Source organism: Pseudorasbora parva, chromosome 13 (genome assembly GCF_024679245.1).
Source record: "Pseudorasbora parva isolate DD20220531a chromosome 13, ASM2467924v1, whole genome shotgun sequence".
Taxonomy (NCBI): domain Eukaryota; kingdom Metazoa; phylum Chordata; class Actinopteri; order Cypriniformes; family Gobionidae; genus Pseudorasbora; species Pseudorasbora parva.
Genome location: NC_090184.1, coordinates 28,442,366 through 28,466,127, shown reverse-complemented (window position 1 = coordinate 28,466,127; position 23,762 = coordinate 28,442,366). Strand labels below are relative to the sequence as shown.

General features: G+C 37.3%; 2 protein-coding genes across 4 annotated transcripts; one reads left to right on the top strand and one right to left on the bottom strand.

Annotated features, from left to right (window-relative positions):
* Positions 1-191: 191 nt before the first annotated feature.
* atp5pb (ATP synthase peripheral stalk-membrane subunit b) lies at positions 192-14,610 on the bottom strand. The gene is made up of 7 exons (XM_067413745.1): positions 14,487-14,610; positions 13,676-13,712; positions 13,440-13,585; positions 3,736-3,899; positions 2,569-2,694; positions 2,288-2,467; positions 192-403 (listed from the first exon to the last, which is right to left on the bottom strand). The coding sequence occupies exons 1-7, from the start codon at positions 14,512-14,514 to the stop codon at positions 326-328; spliced, it is 759 nt and encodes a 252-aa protein (XP_067269846.1). The 5' UTR covers positions 14,515-14,610; the 3' UTR covers positions 192-325.
* A 958-nt stretch (positions 14,611-15,568) lies between these two features.
* On the top strand, positions 15,569-23,426 carry traf3ip3 (TRAF3 interacting protein 3). 3 transcript variants are annotated; one of them, XM_067412653.1, is made up of 15 exons: positions 15,570-15,683; positions 16,030-16,073; positions 16,365-16,837; positions 16,983-17,094; positions 17,308-17,377; positions 17,455-17,482; positions 17,839-17,868; positions 17,966-18,061; positions 18,737-18,808; positions 19,046-19,186; positions 19,368-19,505; positions 21,162-21,297; positions 21,444-21,583; positions 22,657-22,776; positions 22,911-23,426. In XM_067412653.1, the coding sequence occupies exons 3-15, from the start codon at positions 16,466-16,468 to the stop codon at positions 23,109-23,111; spliced, it is 1,656 nt and encodes a 551-aa protein (XP_067268754.1). In that variant the 5' UTR covers positions 15,570-15,683; positions 16,030-16,073; positions 16,365-16,465; the 3' UTR covers positions 23,112-23,426. The 3 variants fall into 3 exon arrangements, with proteins under 3 accessions (XP_067268755.1, XP_067268754.1, XP_067268753.1); XM_067412652.1 differs by having other exon boundaries at positions 16,030-16,102; XM_067412654.1 differs by lacking the exon at positions 16,030-16,073 and having other exon boundaries at positions 15,569-15,683.
* Positions 23,427-23,762: the final 336 nt, after the last annotated feature.

Here is a 23,762-nt window from a genome sequence, read left to right as displayed (position 1 = left end):
TAAAAAAATCTTTTAGTGTATGGTGATTAATCATTTTGTTTGCAGATGCCAATTGGTTTGATGTTTTGTTATCATGAGGCCTAAACTGTTAATCCAAACTCGGTTTACTAACGTTACCTCACAGCCCCACAAAATAGACAATCTATTCACACCAGGACTGGAGTTCTTCAAATAAAAAGGACAGAAAAGCATTTAGTGAATAACCAAATCTTTTATTTAATACGGGTATGTACACTTTTGACGACACTGCCAGACTGGCATGTTCACAAGGAAAGGGTTAGTTAGAATGAAAACAGGAGGCTTCAGTGTGGACGTCGACAGAGATCTATACTGTAGCCCTAGCCTGAGTGGCCTTGGCCAGGACTTTCAGATCTGCAATGCACTTGGCGATGCTTTCCTTCTCCTAAAAGACAAAAACAAAAATTAAGATTATTTATAAAAGATAGATTACAATTATTTTGTGGTTGTCTCAGGTGGATATAAATAAAGTCTAGATTAGGATAATTATTCTAACAGTGTCTTTGTTGAACGTGTTACATATTTCTATAGTAATAACTACTTATGCACAACTTTAACCTAAACCAAACTATAATTACATTGTAATAATGACAGCTTAAAGCGTAACCTACAGTTCAAGAACAAAATCAATGACTGACAAGTGTGGTTGGTGAGCTCCTAAAGAGATCTTTCACTCATAACTTTCTGTCCACATCATCTTAGCAAACTGCACTGTTATTATAACTGCTGATAGAGTGCAAAGTCTCCATCTAGGGGCCAAGCTAAAAATGTTTTCTTGTCAAGCCTTCTAGTAAACCTGAAGACAATGATTAGCTTGTTCAGGTGTGTGTGTGTGTGTGTGTGTGTGTGTGTGTGTGTGTGAGATTAGGGTTGGAGCAAAAACTCTGCATTAGGCTATCAAACTATCATATTTTCATGTTGAGATAATAGCTGAATCTTTTATTACAGTATACAGCATTATCACAGAAGGTGATATCAAAGGTCTAATATCAAAAGAACTCTCAACAAATAAATATAATAAAGCAAAACCAAATAAAAGGAAAATATTTTAAACAGAAAGCAATAGTGCAAAAGAATTAGATATAAGAATAGGTATTACTTTACAATTAGATCCTATTAATTAGCGTTAGTTAATGCATTAACTAACATTAAGAATGAGCAATAGATATATTTGATAAGAATGTATTATTCTTTTGATAATGTTAAATACAACTGTTTGTTCAGGTCTAATAAATAATACCGCTAAAACTTTTGATTTTAATAATTCATATTAAATAAGTCATATTAAATGTTGAAATGAACATTAACTAAAATTAATAAATTCTTTAGAAGTATTTTTCATTGTCAGTTTAACAAATGTCTTAACTAATGGAACCTTATTTTAAAGTCTTACTGAACAATAATAAAGAGTCATAACATTTTCAATCAATATCTATAGGCCATGTTGTAGTCCAGATTAAAATAGAAAAATAAATAGCCTACTAAGTCTTAAAGTATTTGGTGCTGTGATGAACTCCACTGTGAAAAAAATCCTGAATAGCCATTTAAAACACTTAAATACAATAAGACATTTAAAACAGCGCAGCTGCTTTGTTTACTGTGTTCAGGGACAATAGCTGCATGTCTGCTGTTCCATCCATAGACAAAATACATTTTAAATGTTACATCTATGGTTCCATCAGCACCATCAGCTGTCAGAGAGTGAATGTGCATCTGAATTCAGTGCATCTATTTCTCTTTCACTCATTCCGACATGCATTTCTCATCCGCTTTGGGCAGGTTTACATTAGTAGAGTGCAGGATTTCTCTTTGACACAGCATTCAGCGTGTTGTCCATTTCAAACGGTTGATGTATTCTTAAAATCTGAACAATTTGTACTAAATAACTTTTCAATGTCTTGGGAGTGCCCATGATAACAATATTGTGCATGTTAATTATCATAATTTATCATAAACTGTACACCGGCCCATGTCTACTCTGCAAGACCAAAACTGCCCATCCTTAGTCTGGACTAATGAAATATTTCTATTTGGACACATTTGAAATGCTAGAAATGCTCAAATGAAAAAATTCTAAAATATTAAATTTTCACTACACAGCCTATTAAGGGAGAGTTCTAATTGTCATGCACATTATTATTAGAGTGCATAAGCTCACCATTACTAAACAACTCTTTTCTGGGGAAAAAAATACCTTCAACCTTGAACAAATGCCTCTGTGTAAAATAAGAACAATAGAGTATCAATGACGTGAACATATTCCATATACCTGCTGTGGGGTGATGCTCTTAACAACGCTCTGTTCAACCCAGTTCACCATGTGCTCCTGCTCCATGCGGCGGTGCAGGTTCTGAAGCTGCACCTGGTAGTCCAGCCTCTTCTTCACCTCATTGGTCACCATGTGCAGACGCTCCCTGTAATTGGTCTCCAGCAGCATAGCTACATTGTTCTGAAGGAAGATGGGATGAGGAGTGTCACAATATATATTAATTCTAAAATGAAAATGTAAAGAATAGAGAGAGATGATCTGTCACATTCTTTCCTCCTTACCCTCTTGGCATCAAAGAGCAAATGTCTTCCTTCCACTCTCCACTGCTCCTTCTTCTCATTCTCAATGCCCTGGGCCAAGCTAGCCATGGCCTGACTCTTCACTTCCTGAGCTTTTGCCACTTTATCCTGCAGAGAAAGACAGAGAGGTCCATATATTAGTCAAAAGTCAACAGAATAATCAAACAAATCCCTCAGTTACAGGCTTTGGTTAAATTGTGCACAAGTTCAAACATATTAGTAGATAATGTTTAGCCATTCTACTGACAGGCATAACCATTATATTCTGTCCTGATCTGGCCAAGCCAGTGGTTTCCTTTTGTGGCTGATAATCAAGCTCGTTGGAATACAAATGCATCATTCGTCACCTTTTGTAAAGCTAAAAGACGGTATGAGGTTTAAATAGCGACAGCATTATGAAGGATGATAAGATATTACTTTTCATTTTATTAACTTGTGTTTACTTCGCTCAAATATTGTGCTTTGCCTGGCTACCAGTTTCTCTGTAGGTGGCCAAGAGACCAATAACAAAGTCCCTTTCAAAGGAAAGTCTTAATTTGGCACGATTGGCAGCCATATTTGCAATGCCTCTGGGCAGCTATTTTGGGCATACAAAAAACAAAGTCCCATCTATTTGAATGGGGGAAATCCTGGAATCTCAAACTGCTTGCCAAACCCACAATTAAATAACAATTCATATCTGCAACAAAATCTAATGTGAACAGTCCCAAAAATGTGTTTTCCTATTATCAAGCGGCATAAAAACAAACAACAACAACAAAAAAAAACATATTTTTCAGACTAGACAAGCTAATGTGCATGTGGTCATAAGCGCAAGTCTTTGGTTTCTATAGGAACCAGTCTAGCCGCAGTGACACAATGATTTTACCGATCAGCGACTGGCTCTTTTATTTCAGAAGGCGCGATTCTGCAGTATTTCGCATTGCAGTTTCGTCTATTGATAAAAATAGGACTGAATCCTGAGAGGAGACATTCGACATATGTCGTGCCGAACGAGTCAAATAGAAATATAACGAACCGCTCCTTATCTTTAAAATCGTTCCTTAAAACCGCTTGACCCGACTGTCAAAAAGCAGCTATTCAGTATCAGTGTTCATCTGCAAAATTTCACAGGTGACATCTCAGTTGAATACATCACACATTACAAACCTCATTGAGTTTGTCTGCAAAGGCAGCCACATTGGGCCCAAACTTCTTGATGCCATAAATCACGACTGCACCGATGGATGCGGCAGCAAAAGTCTCGTGATTGATTACGTAGATTTCCTTAGAGAGCATGTACAGGAACAGTCCGGTACCCAGCATATAAGGCCCTGCAATCAGAAGAAAACACCACTGTTACAAACAGACCAGGGCTGGACTTCCCGAAACCTTCTTAACACTACATCATTCCTAAGTTGTACCTTAAGGTACCCCTCAACGTTAATATGCGTTTCCCAAAACAATTTTAGTTAAGAATACCTTCTTTAAGTTATAGTTTCATAAGGTCGGTCTGGACCACTCTTTGCTATACCTTATCACTATTAACAGTTAATTCCACTAGTGGCCAGCACTGTGCAAAAAGCTTCTTTACATGTCGGTCTATATGATTATAATTCCCAAGTTGTAATATACACCCAGTGTTCAATTAGGCTATTGAATTGTTTTTTTGTTGTGTGTGTGTGCGCGCACGCGCGTGTTTTTTATGCAAGTATAAAAACTGTCATTAAACTAACGGTTGTTAGCTTTTTAATTATATTATCCAAAGGTACATCAGCTGGCAAACCATTTGACAGGAGAGGCTTAAGAGCCTATTTAAAGGGAATGATTGTGGAGGAGTTTGGTCAAACTATGGCAGCGAGACAGCGAATAGTTGTGCTAAATCAAAGATGGTGCCGTCCGCAGAGCCATTTAGTGTATGTGCAGTATTTCATACACGAAAACTTTAGTCCCCTGGCTACCATGTCAGGAGCTGCTATTCAAAATAAATTTTGCCTGCCACGACAGTAAATTCAGCAGCTTTTAGATGTTGCACCAACTTTGTCGAGACAAACTGAAGCAACCCCCTCATCCCTGAAATCCAGCTGCTGACGGCTCTCCTCTTTCTTTCTTTTTTCTCCGCCATAGCAGCAGCTGATTATATGCTTCGCGTTTTGCGTTTTTATTGAGTAGGCCATCTAATAAGAGAAATTAGTTATTTACACAATAGTGCAGCGGCTGGGCAGTCATTCCTGGTTGTGGAGTAAATTAAGACACCATGGAAAATATATTGTAATAATATAAATTAATCTTTCAAAATGACAGTTAGTGTAGCGGGTTTACTCATGATGCGGTTGAGCATGAGATTGCTGGTTCGTGCACTTATTTCTGAATTGTGTCAAATTTAGTTGAAATTTTGTATGATAAATGGAAGTTCAACTATTTCTGAAGTGCTTCTTTTATAAAGAACATCTTTTTTTGCATAACGCAGTGAAACAGCCCCTGCATAGAGTAAATGTTCGTTTCTTTCGATATAAGCCAATTCAGCACTGCCCCCACGAACAGCACCTACTAACATTGCACTTAAGAAGGTATACCTTAAGCAACCTCCTAAGGAAAAGGTATACCTACAGTTAAGTTATACCTTTAGAGTCTTTATAAAGGTATAACTTAAAGGACCCAGATTATAAAGGTACTGGATCTTACATGAATGCTGTTAACAGAAAAAAGTCTTCACACAGCTCTCTTGGATAAGGATGAGATTATTAACTTTATTATCATCTACTTGTCACATGAAGCTATCATATGGTAGGACTACACGCACTTATTACAAATTAAATTAAATTGTGATATGATTTAAGTGTGATTACAATTCACATTTGTTCTTTCAGAGCACGATTGACCTAATCACTATGAACTATGTTGATAAGTAATTGCCTAAATACTTTTGCTGTTCAGAATAGGGATGTCAACCGATGACCGATGGTTGACCGTATCAATGTTAACCGATCAAAGTTGTCGGTAAAAAAAAAAGAAGTGAGTTAGTGCATTTCAATCTATTAGACAACACTCCCCATAAGATGGGCTTACATTTGCAAAAAAAATTACATCTACATTTCAGTGGAAACACATAAGGTGTTGATCTAGGGGTGGGCGATATCTCGATATTTAAAATATATCGAGATATTTTTTCAACTCGATATGGATTTGGACATATCGTATATATCGATATATTGTTTATATTAAATTCTGATTCCGCCACTTTGCTTCCCTGTGCTGTGCTCGGCTGCTCGCTCCCGCTCGCGCGCCTCCCGCCTCATTAGGGCCCAAGCCCTGAAAGGGCGCAGAGCCCTATTGTTCTTCTAAGGACAATTTAGCTTTTTCGACTATTCGGGCACTTTCGGGGCCCTTATCATGCTCGAAAACTCTTGAAACTTTGCACACACATCGGAACCTGCGGCCATCAGGGCCGGGCTGAGGCTGGTACCTGGGCGTGGCAGGGGGGCTCGACAGCGCCCCCTAAAGTGGGGTCTGAAAACATGGTCTATAAATCAAACACACTTGCACGCACATGTATGAAACTCGGTACGCATATAGAGCTCATGGGGCCGAACAACTTTCGTGCTCTAAGTTATGTGTCAGCCCAACAGGAAGTGAGCTATTATGGGTTGTTCGGAAAACGCAAGCTCTGGAATTTGCGATACTCCTCCTGGACGATTCACCCGATCAGCACCAAACTCGGTCAGCATGAAGTCAAGACACTGAGGATGCTAAATTGCGAGCAACTTTTTGATATCTCAAACGGTTAGGCTGTGGCGAGGAGACGAATTTATAGCGAGAAAAGGGAAACAGGAAGTGTGTTATAACTTCTGCATTCATTAATTCATTTTGATTAAACTTCAGCTGTGTGTTCGTTGTAAGAGGCTGATCACATGGATATGACTTTTGTGAGTCAAAGTTATAGCGCCACCAACTGGCAGCAGGAAGTGTGTCACTTTCAAAATGCTTTGAAATCACCATCTTATTTTTACCCGATTTACTTCAAACTTCATCAGTATAATGTCAAAACATAGCAGATATAAAGCTGGTAAGCACTTCCTGATATTGTATATTCTGTTGCCACGGCAACACATCAAACTATAACATTCTTTTTCGCTCCTTTTGAGATTCTTAAAATGCTTCAAATTACATGAAACTCAACACACACATCAGACATGCTGTCCAGTAGATATGGGCAAAGACTTAAAAACGGGCATGGTGGAGGAGCTCAGTAGCGCCATCTTTTAACAAAAGTAATGCAATCTTTTGTCAAAAGTGGGGGGGTTAGTTTTATCTTCAGTCACCAAACTCTGTATATATATTGTTCTCTTTGAGCCGAACAACTTTCTAATTTACAGTCATTAGCTCCGACGAACAGGAACTCAGATATTTAAGGCTTAAGGTGTAAGGACCTTATTGTAATTGCTAAAACCATCATTTTTCTTTTCCCAAATGAATTACATTTTTGAGGGCCTAAACACGCATGAAAACTCATGAAACTTTGCACACGCATCAGAAGTGGTGAAAACATACATCTGATATGGGTTTCAGAATTAGGTGTGGCAAAATGCTTCGATAGCGCCACCTACAAAATTTAAATTAAGCGTCATTCGCGCTACGTTTCATGTATGAGTATGAAAATTCAGTAGACGCATTCAGCAGCCCAATACCTACAAAAAAGACCCAAGGCGCCAAATCTGAAAAACCAACAGGAAGTGAGATATTTTGAATTTTCTTCGGCAACACATCAAACTATAACATTCTTTTTCGCTGCTTTTGAGACTCTTAAAATGCTTCAAATTACATGAAACTCAACACACACATCAGACATGCTGTCCAGTAGATATGGGCAAAGACTTAAAAACGGGCATGGTGGAGGAGCTCAGTAGCGCCATCTTTTAACAAAAGTAATGCAATCTTTTGTCAAAAGTGGGGGGGTTAGTTTTATCTTCAGTCACCAAACTCTGTATATATATTGTTCTCTTTGAGCCGAACAACTTTCTAATTTACAGTCATTAGCTCCGATGAACAGGAACTCAGATATTTAAGGCTTAAGGTGTAAGGACCTTATTGTAATTGCTAAAACCATCATTTTTCTTTTCCCAAATGAATTACATTTTTGAGGGCCTAAACATGCATGAAAACTCATGAAACTTTGCACACGCATCAGAAGTGGTGAAAACATACATCTGATATGGGTTTCAGAATTAGGTGTGGCAAAATGGTTCGATAGCGCCACCTACAAAATTTAAATTAAGCGTCATTCACGCTACGTTTCATGTATGAGTATAAAAATTCAGTAGACGCATTCAACAGCCCAATACCTACAAAAAAGACCCAAGGTGCCAAATCTGAAAAACCAACAGGAAGTGAGATATTTTGAATTTTCTTTGGTAAATTGGTGCAGTTTTTGCTATTGCCAGACGTTGTATTTGAACAAACTCCTCCTAGAGATTTAATCATATCAACATCGTATTTGCACAGTCTAATCTAAAGGCCTTTGTGGTGTTAAATTGGGAAGATCTTGAGTTTTCCCTGAAGGGTGTGTCTGTGGCGGCCTCACAAATGTTGATGTTTCGCCATGACACAGGAATTTGTTGTACCTCAGGCATACAATGTCCGATCTGCCTCAAACTTCACATGTTTGACAAGAGTCCTGGCCTGAAGACATCTACATTCCAATATTCAGTCAAAGTTATAGCGCCACCGACTGGCAGCAGGATGTGTCACTTTTTGAAAAAAATGTAAATCACTGTCTTACTTTCACCCGATTTACTTCAAACTTCATCAATATAATGTGAAAACATGACAGATATAGACATACGAATGGATTCCTGATATTTTATATACTGTTGCTATGGCAAAGTGTCATTTAAATTATTTTTTTGGGTGTTTTTGAGACTTAGCATGCTTGAAATTGTGTGTGTGTGTGTTTGTGTTTGTGTTTGTGTTTGTGTGTGTGTGTGTGTGTGTGTGTGTGTGTGTGTGTGTGTGTGTGTGTGTGTGTGTTTTCTATACATGGGCTTTACAGAAGGTCATTCTGTTTTTGAAAAGACACGTCTTAAAATTAATTATTTACTGATAAAAATCAAATTGATTTAAAAAGTAAATTTCACATGATTTTCTAGTTTATAAGTTGTCTGGGTATCACCAGACCAAGCTCAATTTAAGATTTGATCAATGAGCATTATTTGAATGACTCTGTATGCAATTGGATAGTCAACTAAACAGACTACTAAACTCGCCAATAGCGTGCCAGGTGAATAAGTTAGTCTGTGATTTGTTCCCGCAAAAGTGTAACAGAAGCAGTAGAAATGAATGTACAGGTTTTCAGACTGTGTTGCAGGGCGAAGTCAAATCGCTGGCAGATCAGGCTGGGTTTACCCAGTCAGTCTAAGTAAATTTTATAATAAAGTTTATAATAAACTTCCATAAAATTTAGACGCGCATCTTACTCTTACCTGACACTAATATTAAAATCATTGCTGCAGTTTCTGTGATTTGGCTCCAATTGGTAATTTTAGATTTAAAATGTTTTATTGGATGCTACAAATATTGAAATGAAAGCATGCTTAATTGCATAAGATTGTAAATAGCTAAGGTAGGTCAAAAACACATGTAGAGAAGTGTTAGGATAATACAATATCACCATTCGGACGGTATTCTGCGCTCATTTGAAATTGATGTGACATCATCTGACATGAAACTGATTCATTAAATTGAATTGATTTCATAGATGTGACTGTTGTGGTTCGTAGTCATAGCAGCACCAACTGCTGCAGTTAATGTGGTGAATCCAACTTTCATTTGTAGGGCACTAACAATATAGTTTTATATAATTCGTTTAAAAATCGTGTTAATAAAATAAAAAGACCATGAATTAAATACTGGCCTTCTGGACTTACACAATTTTGAGCTGCAAAAGATAACTTTGCACATATTTGAAAATTACCTATTATATCATATTACATTAGAATTCATCTATATTTAAATTCCATCATGGGTGTGGCTTGTGGTCATAGCGGCACCAGCTGCTGCGGTAAATGTGGCATATTTGAGCGATTTTAAAATACTCTCCTGTTTAAATGCATATTGCCTGTCTTGCACAATTTGCCTGAAGCCACCGGGGTGGTGGTGCCACCGGCTTGGGCCCGTCATCGCTGCTCGCAGCTTTAATTGCTTTTGTTCCCCCTCCCCTCGCGTGTCGTCTCAGTGCACACGGCGGAGTCCGCAACCAGGTGAGGATTAGTTATCATGTTGACAAGCGCGCGCGTTGTTCAGGACTCAGTTAAGAGATCACGTTTTCCTTCTAACACAACTGCTTGCTTAAATTTATAAAGAAATATTAATGTTCATCATAGTTCAAATCGCACGTTTCACCCACAGTCAGGTGATTGACACTGGTGCGAGACGCACTCTCAGTCACAATCATGCCAGTTTATGATTTGTGTCTAACTGATCGCATAGTTTTCGGTTAAAATGTCAAAATGATCACATATCATTTGAAAACATTTAAAGAGTATTGCAATATCATTACTATGATTATTTTGTCAGCTTTATCACGGGATTATGATGAACAGGTCTATTCACGTTTTAACCAAGAGGGAAAAACGCGACATCCCAGGTGTCCTGAGACACGCGGTGCTCTTCTGTCAGTTGTACTGTATCATATTATCATATAGCCTACCTTCTGACATTCATATTTCGTTCTGTAACTGGAAAAGAAGTGAAATTCAGCTCATGTGTAGCCTACATGATCCGCATGATGAGTTTGAATTTTGATAAAAATTTAACAGGAAATGGTGTTATGACAAAATCAGTTTATTTATATCTCAGTCATGCCCCCATCTTTCTGCAAAATGCTTACTGTTTTACTGTTAAGTGTAAATAAGGGAGTCTTTGATTCATCTTTTGAAAGCATGAAATAAATGAAAAGAAGGCAATATTATTTATTTTCTTTTACAGTTAAATTATTATTATTTATGTAATCAGGGAGTTTTTTTTTTTAAATGTCGCAAAAGGACTTTGTTCCTACATGAACTGACTACCTCTTTGCACTTCAATAAAAAAAGAAAAGAATTTGTGGTATTTGGCATATTTGTTTTTGCTGTAGTTTTTAGGGGGTTATTTTTCCTGTAAAGATATCGAGATATATATCGTATATCGAGATATAGCAAAATATATCGAGATATATTTTTTGCTCCATATCGCCCAGCCCTATGTTGATCACCATCTTACTTTATTATTGTTAGCACTACCTCAAACTAAAGCGGCATCTCTTCGGAGCTGTCATTTTCTTAAATGAGCCGCTGCAATGTTTCAAATGCTCTAACGTTAAACAAATGCCTTTATGTACCCAAATGTACCCAAACCATTGCGAAACTAAGGAGCCATTTGTCCTCTGATTACAAACAAGCTCCTCGGCATTGCGTTTGCGGGACTCATGTTACGCGCTGTAGAGGATTTTAAAAAAGTGACGTGAGTGGAAGGGAGGCGGCGCCGCGGGGACTGTGTGTGTGTGAGCGGGAGAGAGATGCGATAGAGTTGTGAAATTGCAGGCATGGCTCGCGGCTAGGGATGGGTACCGTAAACCGGTATTAAACGGGCCCTGGGGGTGAATTATGAAAGACCGTCGTATCGATAAGCTCGGACGTTATCGGTTCTGCTGTCAGTACTTTTGAAAACACATGTGACGAGAGAGAGAGAGAGAGAGAGAGAGAGAGAGAGAGAGAGAGAGAGAGAGAGAGAGAGAGAGAGAGAGAGAGAGAGAGAGAGAGAGAGAGAGAGAGAGAGAGAGAGAGAGAACGAACAGCTAAGGACAGAACTAAACATTCAAACATGCCTCGTTACACTTTAGATCTGTGAAAGTGGCACAGAGCAGACGCGTGTAAGTGCCTGTGATTTTATTTTAGATTTTGGCTTCCAAAGACTATAATAATAATATTGATGTCTAGCGCAACTTAATTCTCTTTGCAGCAGTAGCCTACGCGGCCATTTCTCCATAAAACTCAAACACAATGACAGAATCAGCACGATCAGTGATTGTTGTAAAATACAGTCTAGCTACTGTTGGTAAATTGTGGGACGCGTTCCAAGTCGGCGCGCGCTCCGAAACAGCCCGCAACGAGACGAGCAAATAACACTTTCGGTTTAACACTCGTGTCTAAACCATCAAATGTACACAAACATCTATGTCAAAATGAGCGGCTTGGAGAGTCTCTTACACACAACACAGTTTGTGTCTAAAATGGACGTAGTTATTATACATATAGTTAGGAGAAAATGTAGTGCATCTGCCTATTATCAGTCGCCTATATATCTGCACATCTGTCTTAAAGAGGCAGCGGTGTAAATAAACATGCTGACGAATTACTGCGAATTAAACAACCAAATGCAAAGAGAAAATCACTGACAGCTCTTGAATGAATAACTTCAGCTTTAATAAGCCTTATTTTGCCTATTTATGATAAACTATGCAGTGTTATTTTACATTTGATTACTAGAATTCTTTCTGAAATTAAAGCACTGTGTAGGCTGTGTATTTTTGTTAATTGTGTGTGTATTATAATATATATTATATATATATATATATTATATATTAGGGCTGGGACTCGATTAAAAAAATTAATCTAATTAATTAGAGGCTTTGTAATTAATTAATCGAAATTAATCGCATTTTAATTGCATATAAATATTTGACCTGGAACAATGAGAAGTAGCCCAATTTTTCACATGGATTTTTAGCATACCATTGAATAATGACTGAATACATAAGCTTAATCAACAAAATATTGTTTATTTATTTCAGTCCAGCAGACCAGTGCAATGTTTGCCATTAAGTGTAGCAAAAGCATATTTGTGATATTTGAGGCTCGATGTGCTGCGGTGATACGCTAATTCCTTGTTGTATAGCAGGGGTGTCCAATCCTGCTCCTGGAGGGCCACTGTTCTGCTGAGTTTAGCTCTAACCCCAATTAAACACACCTGTACCAGCTCATTAAGGTCTTATTAGGCATACTAGAAACTTTAGCAGTGTATTGAGGCAAGCTGGAGCTAAACTCTGCAGGACGTCAGTGGCCCTCCAGGACCGACTTTGGATACCCCTGTTGTATAGCTTGCACACAACCATGCTCTTGTCGACGCGTCCATCATTTCGTTTTTTAAAACTAAATTTCCCATCCACGGGGCCAAGCAAAGCGGTCTCATCAGCTTCTTCGTTCATGTTCACTATGGTTTGTTGTTGTCATTGGTGTTCCAGTATAATCGGTCCGTCAAAACTCATTCATTGAAAAATGTTCCGCGGGGCAAAAATAAGTGTGATTAAATTTTTTTTTTTTTTTTGCGTAATTAATTAACGCGTTAAAGTCCCGTAGTTAATTAATCTTAATTAACGCGTTAAAGTCCCGGCCCTAATATATATATATATATATATATATATATATATATATATATATATATATATATATATATATATATATATATATATATATATAAAATTTCAAAAAGTACAGATAAGAATACCATTAAAGTACCAGACCGATAAGCAGTATCAGTAAGAGTAGTAATATCGTTAAAATCTTAACAATACCCATCCCTACTCGCGGCTGTTATTTCAAATAGCGCAGCATATTTTAAACTAATCAGTTAACCGGTTTTAACCGGCTAATGAGGCTCGGTGGTCGGTCAAGAAAATATTTAGTTTTCGCCATCCCTAGTTCAATGCTTCTGCATAAAAAGTCTACAATAATTTCTACTTTAGAATAAACTTTTCTTTTAAAAGACCAACAGGAATTTGGATAACTTGGAAACACTGTGGCATGATGGTCCTAAGGAGGCAATGAAACAGACAACCCTACCTGTCACACCAGTCTTGGGGTATAGCAGTGTGAAGAGCTCTTCTGGGAAGATGCCATGTCGGACCTTTCCTCCTTTCTCGGGCAGAGGAGGTACTGGTGCAAGACTCTGGGAGGACTGATGAAAGGAACGAGAGGCCTGTACCAGGCTGGGGGAGAAAACACAGTGTTAGAGCTCTATGGGTGTCATTTGTTTATAAGTACTTTCAACTACAGACTGACCACAAGATCTTACATACCAAGCGCCAAAGGACCCATTGTTTTTCAGGGTATGACCTACAAGAAATAGACAACAAAACAATAAGGACTGAAAAACATTTCAGTGACTGACAACTCACCTTGACATTAACAAAAGTTTTTTTTATTAAGTGCAATTTTCAAAAGCTCAAATGATTCATTTGACACAATTAATGAATACATCTTTACCAGTTGTCACACTTGGCCATTAGTTCTACATGTTATTAGTTCAATAGTATTATTATTAACATATCGTAACACATCAGTTCTTTGAGGTATAATGATTTTGATCCATAGTACAGATATAATAAAATTCACGTCCTTGCGTCCATGACATAAGTTACATTAAAATCTGTCAACCTTGCAAGGCTAGGAAGTAATAAGGCAAAATCAAATATAATTTATTAATTTGCACTTATGAATTAACAATAAATAAATGTTAACTTTTAAACTCCTAATATGATAACTTACGATGTTAAAGTTTGAATGTGGCATTAGCTCTCAGCTAACAGCTACACAAGCTCAATACAAGGGCACACTGAAAGCACAAAAACTCTACAATCATTCGCATACAGCAAGGAGAGTTTGAGCATAAAAACACGATTTCAATACATTCAATACGCAATTGGAATTATAATATCATTAATTACAGCATTAAGAACAGGTTTCATTGCAGATTCATGTGCGGCCATTCACACCGTGCGGCCTAATTTTACCCTTCAACTTCACTGACATTCGTTTATAAAACCGTCTATTTAATCAACACAACTAATGTGAAAGATTAGAGTAGCTTTTATTTGATAAACCACCCACCTGAAACGAGCACCAGTCTCGACAACATGCTTTACTGGGTTAATGACAGGATCCCTGGCCGAAATGTCTTCTGCACCGGGCTCTCTGTGCCCTTCTAGACCAAGGATGAGAAACTCTCGTTGAAAATATCGCGAGATCTTCAGCAAACCAGCGCTCTGTCACATCCGGGAAATATGCACTCTGTGAGGGAGCCAGCAGGTGGCGCCAGTTCATCAGACAAGAAAGGAACATTGACATTTTTTCAAGTTGTTGCTAATGTGAATATTTAACCATAAAAACGATGATAGTTAATGTCACCCAGCATGTCTTCATATAGAAAAAACATCATTGTGCTCAATTTTATTCTTATTTACACGCAATGGGAATTTGCTCGGTATAGTAGTTGCCCTATATATTGAACAAAGGTAAATGTATAGTCAGCTAGGCTATCTTGAACTTTTGTTTTCAGTCTGTTTCTAAACCCACTTACCCTTGGATGTTTACTTATTTAATTTTAGTCTCACATTAAAGGGATAGTTCACCCAAAAATGAAAATTCTGTCATTTACTCTACCTCATGTTGTAACAAAGCAGATAGAACAACCATTCACTACCATAGTATTTTTCCCCTACTATGGTAGTGAATGGTTCTTCTATCTGCTTGGTTACAAAAATTCTTCAAAATATCTTCTTTTGTGTTTAGCTGAAAAAAGAAACTCATACAGGTTTGGAACAACATGAGGGTGAGTAAATGATTACAGAATTTTCATTTTTGGGTGAACTATCCCTTTAATTTGTTTTCAGACAAAGATCAACATGAGTCCACCTACAGGGTTAAATGTTAATAGGCTACCTTTTGCAAACCTGCTTTGATAACAATGAATGCTGATTCTTTATGGTCTTTCTCTTTTTCTCCAGTCCCTCTCCATCCACTTCTGCGCCATTTTAACAGCCAATATTCATAGTTTATAATATCATAACCTCCCCTCCAGTCCTAATCTCAAGGCCCATACGTGTGTGGCACTAGTTTCAATACGCATGGCTGCTGAGATAGAGGAACTTATACAAGTTGTGAGGTTCATCTTACTTCCTGTTAAGCAAGGCAAAAGAAATAGACCGCCCTTTGTTGAATGAACTAGTTTTCAAGTGCCATGTAGCTTCAAACGTTCAGACTCTACTTTCACAATTATTTTCACTCCAGGGACTCATCTAACAGCAGGTACTTTCATTAAAGTTTGCAGAGACAATTATGCTAAAACTTGTTCTAATTTATCTTGTATTTGGCTTCTATGCTGGCTTAACTTTTTGAATGCAGACTTGTTATACAGTTACAACTTCTTGGAAAATTGTGCTTTCAGAAAAAAATTGAATTTGTACCAACTGGAAAGCTTATTAAACAGGAATGTAGATTTTCAGTCAATGTAGAGCCTTTAAAGTTGTTGTAGTTTACAACATGGGAGCCTTGCATACTAAAATTGTATTTTAGAGACATTTTCGCAGACATCTGCATATGAACACCATTCGCATTTTTAAAAAAAATTGATGGCACAACCCTTTTCTTTCAGCTGAATGTAGCTCATGCATGTTTTGAAACAATATGACAACAGAAGTGAGTGACTGGATACACTTCATCTTACAGTATGTTTAATAGTATTTCATATTTTATACTGATAGCCATTCTATGTAATATATATATTGTGATGAGAATGAAAACATACTAAGCGTGACCTCAAAAACAACAGCATAATTATAGCTTTTTAGATTTATTAAATCATTGTTGTTGATTATCCTTATTGTGTGTCATTCAGCTGATTTTGGATAGTATATTATATAGTGTAGCCTGTATATATTTGAGCTATAATGGCCTACCGCTAAATTATGGATATATATTGTTTTTCAGTTACAGGAAATTGCCTCTTCAGGAAACATCCATTTACATTGTAAGGTGACATTCCAGTGCTTTAACATATCGCACAAATTTTTCAACTCATTCAAGACAGAATGGAAGGTGCTCATGACATCAAAAGGTCACCGGCCGCGGATTACGAGTTTAAAGTGGAGCAGCGTGCCGTGAAGCACAGAGAAATCAGCCATCGCAATAACACAACATCATGTCGCAGTCCCACAAGAGATCTGGACACAAGATGGATTAAAACCGAACTGCATCGCAAAAGACAGTTTGAGTTCTTCAAAAGAAGACCAGTGGACCATGGCACATACTCGCTGTTATCTGCAGCGCCAAGGCACAGCCGCTCAAGGGAAACCCTGCATACACCAGAGCATATGACGCAAACCTTAACGTCAATCAGACGGCCCTTGATAACAAGTCAAAACGTAAATCTCCAGAGAGATGGCATAAACTTTGCAATGCAGGTACAGTTTACTATTAGCCAGGTCTTTGGCATGTGACGGACTATTTAGCAGTGTGAATACTTTGTTTAAAATTCAAGGAAATGTTGTATGTTCTTAAATTACATGAACAATTTTAACATTGACATTTAATTTCCAAATCCTAAAGACAGACTTCACATCCTCAATGAATGATGAAAATGATCCCGGGCTGAAAGATGGATGGGCTGTACCAGTTATCAGTTCCGTTAGGCTTCAGAGGAAAGTGATGAAGGAGCGAGGTTAGTGGATCTTCTGATGAATAACCATAACCAGGCCATGTCTAACTACGCTTTAAGCAGAATGCATCATGCAACTAGACATTAAAAACATACTATGTTATGCTCTGCATGATATTGGAAAAAATGGAAAAGAAAAAAATCCTTTTTCAAAGTGTTTTGTTATATGGCAAACAGACATAATTTTTTATCTTATATTATTTTGTATTATAACAGTTCTCCTTAAAAACATCACTCCGCTCTCAACCCCCCAGAAGACATTACAGACTACCAGCATTCAGACTGAGTGAGTTGCTTTCACATTACCAAACATAATGCACCTAGTTATATAAATATTAATGCAGAATTATGAACTCTCTTCAGGTCTGGATTTGTTACTGTCAAAGAAGCGGTAAGCAATTTGGTGCTTGTTTAAAAAAAGAAAATTCTTAAGAGTTCAGATGCAAAAGCCTCTAAAAGCCACTTCGGTCAAAAATGAGATAAGGATACTGAATGAATGCTCTTTGCATATAGTATACGTTCATAAAATACTTTCACTTCAACCGACTAAATCCCACCCTCAGCCCTTTCAGAAGTACTGGTACTAGTTAGAAACCTACACATGGAACCCTGACAAAAATGCTTATTTTAAAGAAAAATGTCAGATGGATTTAGAGGCTTTTGCATCTGTAGTCTTCAAATAGCTAACATGTAAATATTGTTTTATGTACTAATAATTCATGTTTTCCTCTCTAATTGTTTTTCCAGGATATCAACCAGTTGTCTGTTTATTTAGAGGTATGACAATGCAGTCATAACCCATAACATTGATAATCAAAAACACCAGCTCTTCCTGAGTGTTACGGATATTATAAAATGTGATATCTCTTTGCAGGAGGCCTTACATAGAGAAGAGGCTCTTAAAAAGAAGCTCTCCAACCTCCAGAAGAGCGCCGCTACATTACTGCACTCTACAGAGCTCCTGTGGAAGGTACATTAGAAAACTACTTCCTGCAGCATCATTAAGCCACACACACGCACCAGATTACAATCTAAAATCAAATCAAACACATTGACAGTCAGATGCTCTTTGGAGAAATCGTGCTGGAGAACATGCTCATCAGGTTTTACACAAACACGTTGAGTTCATCCAGCTCAAGTGCTGCAGTTTAAAAGGAAGACAAACCGAATGCAAATACACTTTGAAATTCATAGTCATTTTTCAATTACTTGTTATAATTACTCATACATGAATGAAGTTGTCACTCTGCATAATGGCTTAAGCAGTTGGCGAGTTTCCTGGTTTGAACACACAGCTGTAATGTAGAGAGTGTTGGGGGATGGTCTTGTGGCCAACAGCATCCGGCTCCTTATGGTTTGTTTAGAAAAATAGAATGTTTTTTTTCTCACTCACACAAAATGGAGAGCAGTGTAAGCATCAGAGGGAAACTCAACCTATTCAAACCTTACCATTCCATTTTGAGCTAATAACAATTTCTGTATTTCTCTCAAGAACCCATAGCAATCAATCTAGAATTATAAACAATATACACTGTTGCTAAGGATGGCCGTTATAACACAGGATGCAGTATGCATAAAAAAAACTGAAAACTCTTGGTTCAGTGGTTCTCTCTCTATACACACACATTTCCTTTTCCTCCCACAGACACGCTGTGATGAGGACTTGCTGAAGAGTAAGATCAAAGCTCTGGAAGCTCAGCTGCAGATTTGCATCAAGGTAAGACTGCAACGCTGCATATCTGCAACAGCTCCCAATCAAGCTCCGAGAACTCACAATGCACTCAATTCAAAAGATCAGACTCTCACTTAGATAACAAGAATTTCTATTCCATTTCAATTCTTCTTAAAAGTTGGAAAATAGTATATTGGTTTAACTTGAGGCCTTGAATAAGTACAGGTCAGAGTTTTAAACACTTTTGAAACTGAAAATAAATGCTGCAATTTGCCTTTTCAGAAGGGTCCTCAGGATGGAGTGAAAAAGGTGTTGCTAAAGATGGAAAAACAGAGGGCGGAGTATGAACAAAAGGCTTTAAAGGCTATTCACAAGGCAGAGAATGAGAAGGCGGAAGCTCAGAGCAAGATGGAGTACCTCCAGGTAAGATCCACAAATGCAGAGGTCCAAAAAAATGTGATATATATATATATATATATATATATATATATATATATAACAAAGTCAAACAACTTTACCACCATATACTGCTCAGCAAAGGACAGGGCTTTTGGTTTTAGAACTCCTAGTCGAGTTCTAAGAATCCAATCTTCCCTTCCTCTAGGGGGCGCTGCAGACAGCACAGACAGAGTCTGAGTGGTGGCAGAGGCTGTGTGAGGAGCTGAAAGAGGGTTCGAGTCAGCTGAAGAAGAGGCAGGATGAGTGCACCGATCAGATGCTACAGTTGCAGGGTCACTTGGAGGTACAGCAAAGTAAAACCAGGACTTGAGTGACAGATTTCTGCAAATGCTGACAAGCAGTAATGAAAGAAATGTCTGAAAAAATCCCTTATACACTGCCTAGCCAAACAAAGGGTCACATTTGGATTTAAATAGGCAAATCCCTTAAATTCCCCTGTAGTCAATCATGTTATCCCTTAAAATTCATCTAGGATCACCAAAATTACCAATTTAAGCATTTTTTTCCCCAGTGGAAAACATGTCTTCATGCTTTAAAATATATTGAATGCGGCCTAACCATGGGCCTAACTCTAAACCTTACTTCATTTAGTATACACAGAACCATGAATATGCAAATTAGCCCTGTCTCCACTCACTCACACCAGCTCAGAGATTTACTGTAGTAAACGCTGCACAATGATATCACTCTACATCAGACACAGTATGATTAGCCTTTTGGTTGACTATGTTATCAAACAGCTAATAATGTTGTTGATGTTACACAAACCAAGTTCCCGTTCACAATCTCAGTTTGACTTCTAAAAATCAGACGTCAATGGAGAAAGGCATATAGTTCATCATAACATCGTAATAATTTTTCATATCAATAGAGAAGTATACCGGGATAACCTGGCTTATTTTGAGGCTCCCCTGCTTTTCAGTTAATAATATACTAAAGCCGCACGTTGACATGCTCGTTTACAAGTTAGTTTGAGATGTAAGGAACACCAGCGATTTCAAACCACACTTTTTGAGACTGTCTTTGGTTCATTGCAGTTTTAGGGAGAAAATACTATGCAATAGTGTTGACTTGTGAATTTGCATATGGTGTGTCTTATATTAAAGCATATTAAAAACACCACATACAGAATAAGTAACATTGAAAACTTGATTTTCACCGCAGGGGGACTTTCGGAGTCTATGACTGGATTATTATTGCTGTGCTTAAGATGGTTCTTGCACGTTATATATTAGGCAACAGTTCTTCTAATCCTAATTGATTGAGTGTGTAGCTTTTCATTTCTTAAGTAACCATGTTGGAAGACACATCATGGTCACATTCCAGGATGACAATGTCGAGATTCATCAGGCTCAAATTATGAAAGAATAGTTGTAAGGGAGCATGAAGAATCATTTTCATCCACATGAATTGGCACCTCTGAGTCCAGACCTTAAATTCATTGAAAGTCTTTGGGATGTGCTGGAGGAGACTTTACAGAGTGCTGGACTCTTGCATTGTCAATACAAAATCCAAATCAATACATACTAAAATGTATGCACCTCTTGATGGAAATAAACTCACATCATTCACCCATTTATTCATAGAAGTGCATACATTTTTGGTCAAGATATTGTATTGACAATGCAAGAGTCAAGCCTCACCATTCTTTCACAATTTGAGCCTGGTGCCTGGATCTTGATATTGTCATCCTGTGTCTTCCTACATGTTTTTTTAAGAAATGAAAGCTACACACTCCATCAATTACAGTTAGAAGAAGCTTTTGCCTATTTCAATCCAAACTTTTTTTGTCCGGGCAGTGTGTATGTGGGTGTATGACTTTTGGCATAGTATATTGAAAATGGGCTTACAGTAATTTAGCAAAAGCGTCTTTAAATAGATATGACTGGATGTTCCTCGTCAAGCTGTTTCATTTATTGTTGTGTAAATGTTTGTGCAGCACTCTTTGGGACAGGAGGAGATGCTGAGGAAACAGACCGAATCTCTTCAGCATGAGAGAGCAGAGCTTCATTCCTGCATCTCAGAGCTGGAGGAGGAGAACCTCAACCTGAGAGAATATCTACAGGAACTCAGAGGTGCTTTTACTTCACATTCATTCACATGTTTAGATAAACATGTATGGAAATACTTAGGCACGCTTAAGGAATTAACGACCTGCATTTCTTTCAAATCACATTTCATGCATCTCTTTCATCTGTGTCTCTTTCTTTCACACTCTCAGGACACAATCATGAGCTGTTTAACAGTAACACACAAATACATGAAAACGTTTCACTGATGGACCAACTACTACGGACAGATAACGGCATAGCAAGGCAACTGAGAGACACAGAACATAGACTCAGAATGAAAGAAAAAGAGGTAAAGCTCTGCCACACTGAGCCCTGAAATAAAATGAAGACAAGACACTACAGGCAAAGCCATTGTTGTTTTTAATGCACTAGTCAGTTTTGAGATTTTGTGTTTCTTCCCTAACATGTCTTCTTTCAGACTTGTGGAAAGGAAACATCCAAAATACACAGAAATGCTTATTACACCTTATCGATCATAGTTCTTATTACACCTTATAGAAATCATAGTTTTCAGGCAAAAATCTCTACTACAATACTTTTCAGTTTTCTTCTATATTTCTTCTTTATTTCTATATTTCTATCTATATTCTTAAGGTTTGTTCATATATTATTTGCCTGGTTTATATAATATTTTATCAGTAAAAAAATATGGTGTTGTTTTAGCTATTGAAAATTATAAGAGAACCAAAATCTTCTCTGTAACAAAAATTAAATATGTTTAATAAAAAATAAAATATATGAAATATGTAAACAAAAGATTTTGAAAAAAAATTTTGAACCAAGCTTTCAAACTTATTTTAAATGTAATAAATGACATACAAAATTGTTTTTACTTTATTTTAAAATATTTCTTTATTAATTGTTGTATTTATTTATTTTAACTTTACAACAATTTAACTCCTAACTACTAAGACACGATCTTTCAAATATTTAATATCCTCCCCCAAAAAAACTTTTATTAGCTGCAGAGTAGTTAAAGGGATAGTTCACTTTAAAATGAAAATTCTATCATCCTTTACTCATCCTCAAGTTGTTTCAAATCTGTATGAATTTCTTTCTTCAGCTGAACACAAGGGAAGATATTTTGAAGAATGTCAGTAACCTAACAGTTAACTTGAGCCATTGACTTCCATAGTATTTTTTTTTCCTACTATGGAAGTCAATGGCTCCAGTTAACTTTTTGGTTGCTGACATTCTTCAAAATATCTTCCCTTGTGTTTAGCTGAAGACCGAAATTCATACAGATTTGAAACAACTTGAGGGTGAGTAAATATTTATGCTGTTGTAAAAAGCTTTTGATTAAATGTTTTCGATAAATGACCATGAGACATATTTTAACATAGTGTTGTGTTGCTATGGCAGTACACAGAGCTGCGAGCAGATCTTGAGTCCCTGGAGCAGGAGTGTTACCGATATCAGTCTCGACTGACCCAATGCAGAGAAGAAATGAACTTACTAACCACACGCCAGAACAACAGCAGGGTGAGACTCTACCATCATATCATTCATGCGTCAATATAAGTCTCTTGTTAGACTGGTTTTCTTATAAAGTTTGGATGTTTATGCACTTGGATAGATATTTATAAATAATTTACCTCATCTATCTTTCCAAACAGAGAGGGTGTTGTGGGTCCTGGCTTTGTATATGTCTGTTCTTACTGCTCATGATGGTGGTGGTGCTAGCAGCCCTGTGGTTGTATCATCCTCCTGCTAGAGAGCAGCTCCAGCATTTTTACTCTGTCCTGGAAGAGCGAATGGAGGACTACCTCATACAGGCGGCATCAGCGCAGCAAAGAGCCTGCTTTAAACCTGTGTGACAAGCAAGAGTAAAGTCACGAGTCTTCTAGAGATTTTATATTTATTTTTTTATTTCACATTTCTAATTATTTTTGAAGTACTTTTTAAAGTTAGGCATATAATGTCTCTATTATTTTGTTTACGATTGTATGTATTAGTATCTAAAACAGACCAAACTGCCTGTGTAAATACTGGTGTCATGAGTAAATACCTAAATCTGTATCCCATGTATAGATCGTTTTTTAATCTGATTATTGAAATGCAAAAAGTGTACATTTAAATGTACCAACACAATGGTCAATAGATCAAGCCTTGAATAAATTCACTATGTTCAACTTAGATTTGCATTATTATTTTTTTATATTATTAAACCACATACTATTTGTATTCTGAGCACTACCTCTATTTAACTGAAAGATAATTTCCAGATAGGGATGTACAATTCTTTCACTTAGCATTCACTGAGAATAAAAGGACAATATTGTCCTGTTGAATGGCTAAAAAACACATTGTCATGACAGGTCACACTCTTTAGCGTTCCAGACTGACCTACACATTAATGGAGCTCTGACACAGCTCATTTGAACACATTCACACACTGCCCCTCCCCTTGCCCAACTTTGCTTTTCACCATGGTTTCCTGTGTAGAGATAACCAGAGAACATTAAAAC

Excerpts from the sequence above, each read along its gene's own strand:
- atp5pb (XM_067413745.1), bottom strand. The coding sequence starts at position 14,514 with ATGTTGTCGAGACTGGTGCTCGTTTCAG. Across the intron at positions 3,900-13,439 it reads CCCCAAGACTGGTGTGACAG|GGCCTTATATGCTGGGTACC; the intron begins GTAGGGTTGTCT and ends TTCTGATTGCAG. Across the intron at positions 2,695-3,735 it reads TTGCAGACAAACTCAATGAG|GATAAAGTGGCAAAAGCTCA; the intron begins GTTTGTAATGTG and ends CTTTCTCTGCAG.
- traf3ip3 (XM_067412654.1), top strand. The coding sequence starts at position 16,466 with ATGGAAGGTGCTCATGACATCAAAAGGTCACCGGCCGCGGATTACGAG. Across the intron at positions 17,869-17,965 it reads AGTTGTCTGTTTATTTAGAG|GAGGCCTTACATAGAGAAGA; the intron begins GTATGACAATGC and ends ATCTCTTTGCAG. Across the intron at positions 18,062-18,736 it reads CTACAGAGCTCCTGTGGAAG|ACACGCTGTGATGAGGACTT; the intron begins GTACATTAGAAA and ends TTCCTCCCACAG.